Source organism: Trichechus manatus, unplaced genomic scaffold (genome assembly GCF_000243295.1).
Source record: "Trichechus manatus latirostris isolate Lorelei unplaced genomic scaffold, TriManLat1.0 scaffold00097, whole genome shotgun sequence".
Lineage (NCBI taxonomy): Eukaryota > Metazoa > Chordata > Mammalia > Sirenia > Trichechidae > Trichechus > Trichechus manatus.
In genome coordinates, this window is record NW_004444033.1 from 2,657,670 (window position 1) to 2,666,861 (window position 9,192).

At 41.5% G+C, this 9,192-nt stretch overlaps 1 protein-coding gene across 1 annotated transcript in view; it reads left to right on the forward strand.

The window, feature by feature from the left end:
- Positions 1-9,192, forward strand: part of SND1 (staphylococcal nuclease and tudor domain containing 1) — a 503,780-nt gene that overhangs the window by 189,466 nt on the left and 305,122 nt on the right. The window contains exon 11 of the mRNA XM_004382627.2: positions 968-1,057. Coding sequence (XP_004382684.1) covers positions 968-1,057 — 90 coding nt within the window. The remainder of the gene's footprint in view (positions 1-967; positions 1,058-9,192) is intronic.

A 9,192-nucleotide genomic window follows, 5' to 3' on the forward strand; every position in this document is an offset into this window, starting at 1 on the left:
CTTTGCTTAGAGCAGTAACGTCTTTTGGGAGGAGTCAGGGGCCCATGAGACAATTAAGGAAGTGTATGTGTTGAAATACTGTTTATTCCTGCCTCTCTTCTTTTGCTTGTTTTGTTTCTTTTTCTCCAACTCTGATTTTCTTCCTAGTTCTCTTCTATCTTATAAACTCATGTTAAGTGCCACCTTGTCAATGAAGCATTTCCTCATTACTTCTTTCTTTCCACGTCCCTGAACTCTTATTGCTCTTAGTTCCCAGTCTATATCATATAATTTAGCACTTAATCAAAACTACTCTGTGTTGCTAACTATTTCATATTTGTAGGATTTCTTCTGTTACTGTATTAGGTTGCAAGACTTTTTAGTCCAGGATTATAATATAGAGTGCTTTGTATGGGGCTAATAATTAGTAGGTATTCAGTAAATGCTTACAGAGTGATAGAATTAGATTTATAGAATATTTATAAATATTGGAAGGTCCCTAATACTTATTAAGCTGCTTCTGTCCAAACCCATTTCTGTTGAGTCTATTCTGACTCATAGTGAGCCTATGGAAGCAGATTGCCACATCTTTCTTCTGCAGAGCGGCTGGTGGCTTTGAACTGCTGACCTTTCGGTTAGCAGCTGAGCACTTAACCACTGCGCCATCAGGGCTCTTTAGGCTTCTTCTGTACCACAGTTTGTGTAGCCTTTCCCTGCTGATAAACATTTAGGTTGTTTCCAGCTTGAGTAATTACACACATTTGATTGCTTATTTTTGAGTCTGTTGTGTGAAAAAAATAATCCTATTCCTTGTAAAGCATTTCAACCAAGTATGTATTATTTATTACTCATTTATTACTCTAGCACTTCTTTAATATTTGTGATACTGGGAGATAGCAGATTTGAGATACATTCCAGTAGCTTGTGTGGCTGGGGATGTTCGTTTGGCTTTTCTCATCCTTGATGTGGTGTTTTATTTTGCTTTTAGGATAAGAACAAGAAGCTACGTCCCCTTTATGACATTCCCTACATGTTTGAAGCCCGAGAATTCCTTCGAAAGAAGCTTATTGGGAAGAAGGTAAGTGATGACAGAGACATATTTGCAAGTGTTTGGGCTTCAGCTCCTTTTATGGAGGGGTTTTTTAAAGCTGGGCCCTTTACTTTTGATGGAATCCCAAGGCCCAGCATATGACACTCCTCCACTGAGCCTGGCAGGATTACTTTGATATGAAGTCAGGCGCACCTACTTGTGTATCAGGAAGTAGTGTCCCTTGGGAGAGGTTTCAAATTGGGGCCCTGACCACAGTGTGATTGCCAGAGCTCTGACGGCATGTTCTTTCCAGGGCCCAGGCTCAGTTCCAGTTTTAATAATTGCATATTGCCCTGAGCTCCATCCACTTGGCTCTCTCCTTCTCTCCAGCCACCTCCATTAAAAGTGTGGTGTGATGGGATTTGCTAATAAGGGAAGGTTGCTGCTTTTTACTGCCTTCCCTGCTTCTGAGGACTAAGCTGGCTGTAGGGGAAGGGGGCTCTTCTAGAAGAGGAGCACGCTTGCTCGGTGTGTGTGTCACCTCCGCTTCTGGCTCGTAAAATTCACCCGCAGCCTGTACTGCAGGTGCCGTGGAGCCTTTTGTGAGGAGAAGGTACATGGGAGATTTCTGTGCGGCACATGGACTTTCTCGTCTGGTATAATAGTTTGGAGGCCCTAGAGTGCATTTCTTTGTGCTCTTGGGTATATTCTATGATCAGCTGCAGAATTTGCCACCCTGAGGGGATGTTAGTGAGCCTCTGAGCATCCGCTTATTCTTCCTGACCTCCTTGCCCTAAACGTCCTGGGAAGTTCTCTGTGTCTTGGATGACAAAAGAAATGAATGAGATGGTTCCATGACAGTAATTGAGGAAAATCTGTTCAGGAGGGGACTATGAGTCATCTTTTGTTTACTTTGCTTTAGTGGGGATTCTAGGGGAAATAACCCCGTTTTGGGTCGATTTTTATTGTATCTTCAGAAGGGTAAGGACCGTTTGCCTGTATGTCTGGCCTTAACACGTTAAAACCATCTTAGCGTTCTTTACATAAATACTGAGTTTTAAGTGGTTACTGATGTGACAGGTTTGATAAGGCTCTGGCTTTTGAACTAAAACCAAAGTAGTGTACCATAAATATAAGTCAATAACCAATTTTATTATATACCACAATCACTAGGATGATAAATTGTAGCAAAAGGTATTAAAGTTGAGCATAAGATGAAATTGCTAATTTTGAGGTACAGAAACCAAACTGGATTCCCTAAAATGAGTATTACATCTCCTCAGGTTCCTTCTGAGAATAGGCTCATTTGTCATTGTATGAAACTTGACAGAATGCTGTATTCATTCATGAAGTATAGTGCGAATGATGGCTTTAAGCCTCTTTCAATTTCTAGATCTCCTGTTATCTGATCTAATGTCTGACATCTCTATTTCACCAAGTTGATATCACATCACTCATTTACTGGCTCGTACACAATAGATATAGACAAACAAGGAATTCCCTCCCAAGTGTAGATTTCTATTGAAATTCATCCAGCATCACTTTCAAAAGAAGTGACACCACCTGCTTGATAGGTGTGCAGCCAGTTCTGTGGCATGTGTTACAGCAGCCACCTGGTCTCCTCAAATAGTACCTTACCCTGATTCTGTTTCCTCCCCGGAACATAGATCACAGGTTATTGCTGCAGCTGCTAAATGTTCCTGGAAGGTTAGCCCAGGGTCCTGCTCTCACGGACTGAGTGCCAGGCCTTTGTAAAGCCCTCCATATCAGGATAAAAGGACTGACCTCAAGCGTCAAGTATGGTGACCATTCTGAAGCAATTAGGTTCCTGCTTAGTGGGAGAAGCCTTGTTTACTGGTTCCTGTGCATTGGAGTTGATTGGATTCTATTTGTGCTGAGCCCTAGTTTTGTCCCCCACGGTGACATTGTATAAATGATAAATACTTACTGTCTCCCTGAGTTGGGAGTAGGATGCAGCTCAGCTCTGCTGGGCTGGAACATTCCTTATGCAAACTGCTTTCCCTGACTCACCACCTGAAACTACTTGCCTGTTTTCTGGGCCTATCAGCTCTGACAGTGAACACCCATGTGCTCTGGCATCGGGGAGCAGGCCAGGCAGTTGTTGCCTCAGGGGTGTGGCTAGCACATCAGTGCTAATTCCCTTCAGACCTCTGCAGCTGTTCAGCATGGCACATGGTGATTAAGAGGCACCAAGAGGGAGCGGGTGTGCCTGTGTGCATGGAAGCTGATTAGGGCAGCCTGCCACAGCGTAAGGAAAATAATGGAGGTAAAATCACCATCTCGGCCAGGACTGTTATTTGACCGTCGCAGAGACTCCATAATATGACAGTTTTGAGGGGCTTCTAGAATATAGAGAAATAAGATTGAAAGTAAATCAGTCAGATGCTTTGTTGGACTTGGCGGTCTGTACTCCAGTTGTGGAAATTTTTGATTCACTCCCAAGATTTAATTCTGGCTAAATGCCTGAAGGAGAGCAGCCACACACTGCTCTGAGCCTTTGTTTCCTTGTTTGTGAAATGGGAATATTAGGTTCCTGCCCTCTCTCCTGGGGTGGCTAGCAGATCCAGGATGATGGTAGTCTGTTGTGTTTTTTCAGATGCCAGGGAGGTGTGTGGTTTGGTTTTTTCTCATAGTATTATTTTTGTATAGACTCTATATAGCTCTGCTTTTTCTGTTATGATTCATTACAGACTCTGAGGTCAAGACAAGTAAATCAGTGTGCAACTAATCGTTCTGGCGTCAGAACTGGAATTTTTTCCAGAACTGGAATTTTTTCCATAGCCTTCATGTTAGTTCTGCTGACTTTACTGCCTGGTCAACCTATTGCATAGGTTTGGGTGGTAGCTGGTTAAATGTGGCACCAGGGCTTCAGCTTCCAAAGAATGAGGACATGGTCGTGCTAATGGGTGTGTGTACACACATGCTTATACCTGTGAACACTGCAGGTGTTTCAGAAGCTGCCTGAATTGCCATCCTGCCTGGTCGAATACTCTCCCCTTCATCTCCCATCTATTCTGTCACTAAAGTCTTGACTAAGGGATATTCTTGGTAAAGAACTTTCTTGGTAGTTCCTTCTGGTGTTCTTCATGGCCCTAGTATAGTAAAGAAATGGAATCCATGTTAAGTTCATCACGTCTTTCCGTTTTCCAGAATGCATAGGAAAGAGATGCATGGGATTGATGCCTTCCTAAGAGAACAAGGGCTAACCAACCAAACCAAACCCACTGCCATGGAGTCAATTCTGACTCATAGCAATGCTGTAAGACAGAGCAGAACTGCCCCCATAGGGTTTCCAAAGCTGTAAATCTTTACAGAAGCAGACTGCCACATCTTTATCCCGTGGAGTAGCTGGTGGGTTTTAAACACCGACTTATGGGTTAGCAGCCAAGCACTTTAACCACTGCACCATCAGGGCTCCTTTTAACAAGGGCTACCAAACCCATTAGACCTATTGCCGTCAAGTTGATTCTGACTCATAGTGACCCTATAGGACAGAGAAGTACTGCCCATACGATTTCTAAGAAGCGGCTGGTGGAGTTGAACTCCCAACCTTTTGGTTAGCACGCGAGTTCTTGACCACTGCACCACCAGGGCTCCAACAAGGGCTACAACCCTCTTCTGATAGCTGGAATAATTTCCTTCTGTGTAGGTTTTATTTTATTTTATTTTTATTGTTTTGATGTTTAGAGTTCAGCCCATTGGAAGCAAGAGTTTGTGAGCCTAAGTCATTTTGCTGCCGGTGGAATAAAGTAATAATACTTAAGATCTTTGTTGAAATTTTTCCCAACTATCTCCTATAGTATCTAAAGTAAGGTCTCAGAATATTTTTTATCTGTGTAATACAGCATTTATAAAAGACAAATATGTCGCTCCTGTATCTCTTGTCCCTTAATTGCATAATTTCTATCACCATGGGAACCATTGTGTTCAAGGTTGGAACTTACTTGGACAATTGAAGGGTCAAAAGTGGTGGAAGAGATGAATTCGCAAGAAGCCAGAGTGCATAGAAGCTTCACAAACCCTTGGAATCGATGTATAGGCCAGGCTGTCTTATCTCTGAGTTCCCTAACATGTTTTCCCAGCATTTCTGGATATAACCCCCACCCCTTCCCTCATTGTCATCCTGGCCAGCATTTTGGCCTTCATTATGCATTATGCTCCCCCTCTCACCTGAGGGCTTCTTCTTCTTCTTTTTTTTTAAATAATTTTATTGCAGTTAAATACATATAACAAACATTTTGCCATTTTAGCCATTTTTAAGCAATTCAGTGACATTACGTTCACCATGTTGTGCAACCATCACCACTATCTATTTCCAAAAGTTTTACATCACCCCAAACAGAAACATAGCACCCATTCAGCAATACCCTCCCTCCAGCCTCTGGTAACCACTACTAAATTTTTTGTCTCTATCCATTTGTTTATTCTAGGTATTTCACATAAGTGGGATCATACAATATTTGTCCTTTTGTTACTGACTTAATTCGCTTAGCATACTGTTTTTTAGATTCATCCATGTTGTAGTATGTATCAGGACTTCATTTCTCCTTATGGCAGAGTAGTATTCCATTGTCCATTGATCTGTTTGTGGATCCTCGGGTTGTTTTCACCTTTTGGCTACTGTGAATAGTGCTGCAGTGAACATTGGTATACAAGTATCTGAGTCCCTGCTTTCAGGTCTTTTGGGTATATACCTAGGAGTGGAATTGCCCAGTCATATGGTAATTCTGTGTTTAACTTCCTGAGTAACCACCAAACTCTTCAATAGCGGCTGTACCTCTTAACATTTCTTACCAGCAATGGATGAGGGTTCCAGTTTCTCCACATCCTCACCAACATTTGTTATTTTCTGTTCACTTCAGAGCTTTTGCACTTACAGCGTCTTCTGCTTCCAATGGCCGGTATCATCCTAATTTCGGTTCCCCTACTTACTTATCCTTCTGCTTATCCTTCATACCCAAGTTAAATGTGACTTCCTGAAGGCAGTCTTCCCTGACCACCCCCCTCCAGTAACTTACCGTGTACATCTTTTTCACAACTTGTGATAATATATTTGAGAGCTTAGATGTTTAATATCTATCTCCTTTGTTAGATTTATTCCATGGATTAGGGCCCACATCTGTTTTGTTCACTGCCCCAGGGCTCAGTACAGTTTATGGTACACAGTAGGTGCTCAGTAAATTTTTAATGAATTAGTTAACTTTAGGGGTGGGGTGAAGGGGCTCTGTTGAAGACTATGGAGAAGACTGTGCACCAGATAAGAGTGCAGAAAAGGAATTGCAAATAGGACCCACCAGATTTACCAAGTTAGGCATATATGCAAGAAGCAGAGTGAGATTGCCTTCTTATTTCTTCTAATCAATCTGAAAATGGTGGATAGCTTATGTAACAATGATGTGGTCTCTATTCTGGGTTATTCTTGTGAACCAGGTTGGCAACCCAATGACTGTTTATAGCCTTGTTTCTGGGGGATAAAACATTCTGAATTTCTAAGCAGACTTTGGGAGATGTGGCTCATTTGTAATTTGGTGGCTGCCTGTGTATTGTTTTCATATCAGTCAAATTTGTTGTGAACTAGATAGACTACTTTTTTGAAGGCACTATGTAATGCCCATTCTGTCTTAAAGGGCTAGAGCCACCATTTATTGAGTTCTCTCTCTGTGGTAGGCACTAAACTCATTAAGAGCTTTGTTTTCACTTTTCCTTAATTTTCACCTCACCTTGCAAGATGTATATATGTATCTATTTTTATAGATAAAACCAAACCAAATCAAACCCGTTGCCATTGAGTCAGTTCTGACTCAGCAACCCTATAGAACAGAGTAGAACTGCATTGTTGGGTTTCCAAGCAGCAGCTGGTGAATTCGAACTGCCGACCTTTTGGTTAGCAGCCGTAGCTCTTAACCACTGTGCCTCCAGGGCTCCTCTTACAGATAAAGAAACTGAAACTCATAGAAATTAAGCATTTTATCCAGATGCCTATGTTTTTAATTGTTGTGCTAAATTAAAGGCCATCTAGAAAGGTACGCTTCCCTGTTACATATACTGAGTCATATGTAGATAGCCAGGGTCATGGTACTTTGGAGATAATGTCAGTTCTTGTATATAGCATATACCTTACATGATACAATAAATGGCTTTTTTTCAGCTGCCTTATCCTAGTTTACAGATATCAGGGGGTGGTAATAGCACCATATATCAGACTTCTGAGTGCTCTCAGCCTTCTAGACATTATCTCATTAGTCTTTGAGATGTCCCCGTGAAGTGATGTTTCATCAAATTGTTCTTCAGAGAAACCAGTGTCAGATTCCATATTCTGCTCTTAGATACATGGACAATGTGAGGTCATAGGTGACATTGCTAAGCCAGTGTTGAAACTTGATTTTCCTTCCTTGTCAGTCTCTTGGCATAGGTGGGACTCTTCTAGGCGTCTGGGAGAAAGGAAAGGACAGGTGTTACTTTTTATCTTGTTGGCCCAGAGTGCACTTGAAGGTGCTTATTTTCCTGTACAGGATAGATCTTGGAAGTTACAGGAGTAGCATTCCTGAGCACAAGGAGTTTTTAACTCAGCTTCTGAGAGCTCTTCAAGGGCACAGATCTTTCTTGAGGAGGACTCCGCCACCCTCTTCCCTGGCTATTTAACAAGGTTGTCCTTTTCCTTCACAACACTTCTAAGTTCTGTCTTTTGCAGTGTGTTATTTTGTCAGCTGTGTTAAGTCCAAAGCTGCAGTCTGGGGAATTCTTGTTTTTAGTTACCTCTGATGTACAGTCTTGTGCCGAGTAACATCTCTTCAGGCAACGTCTAACCGCATATACATCCGTGGTTCCATAATATAATAGAGTTCAGAAATCCCAGTCAGAGTAATAATACAGTAATAATAATAAAAATGTCACTTTGAGGACTAAGGTGTGCTTGACCCAAGCCATGATATTTTCAGTCACCTTATATACATGCAAAAGCTAGACAATGAATAAGGAAGACCAAAGAAGAGTTGATGCCTTTGAATTATAGTGTTGGTGAGGAATACTGAAAATACCATGGACTGCCAGAAGAATGAACAAATGTGTCTTGGAAGAAGTACAGCCAGAATGCTCCTTAGAAGCGAGGATGGTGCAACTTCGTCGTGTGTATTTTGGACATATTATCCGGAGGGACCAGTCCCTGAAGAAAGACATCATGCTTCGTAAAATAGAGGGTCAGCGAGAAAGAGGAAGACCCTCAACAAGTCGGATTGACACAGTGGCTGCAATCATGAAACTCCAGCATAGCAATGATTGTGAGGATGACGTAGGACCGGGCAGTGTTTCGTTCTGTTGTGCATAGGAACCTACTCCTTTGCACCTAACAACAACAACAACGATAATGTTTTGATATGCATCACAAAGTAGCACCTGTTTGTTATTATGAACCATTGTGCGTACCTTGAGTTTTTAATAATAGGCTTTACGAGAGTGTTGGTACGTAACAACAGGTTGTAAATAAGTTGGACTTTCTTAATCCGAGGACTTGCTGTATATAATTTTGTGTTCGCACAGTGTACAAATCACATAATGTCCTATTTCACAGAACGTATTGTGGACTGTATTTTGGTTTTGTTTTTATAAACATTTTGTCATTTCCACATTTTTCACCTTATATTAATTTGATTCACTCACGCTTTGGAAAAGTCCTTTACATTAACTATCAAAACAAGCCCTAGAGGATGTGAGTGCATTGTGATTTAAACTGACATGTTTATATGAGGTGGCTTGTCCTTGCCTTCTCAGTGCCAGCTGTTACTATCAATTGTGGCTGTAAATTTTTTGAATAAATGACTGAAGATATTCACCAAAATGAGGGATATTTTGAATGACTTATAATTTCTGACCAGGCCTTTTTCTAGTAAGAGTTCTCCCACTTGAAAGTACAGGAATGTGTCCACATGAACTGAAGACCAAAGGGCCACTTTAGATACCCTTTACCCTTTAGGTTTTGGGAATGGTCCTCATCTTTTACTCTTCGAGTCTTTAGCTCCCTTGTCTGGTGCAGGTGATTAACAAATGACTGTGGAGCTGCCTGTTCCCGGAAGCTCAGTTCTCAGCAAGGTTGCTTTCTTCCTGCTGCCACCTAAATGCTGTTTTTGATAAGGAGTTCTTGTGGTTTTTTTTTTTTTTTTTTTTTT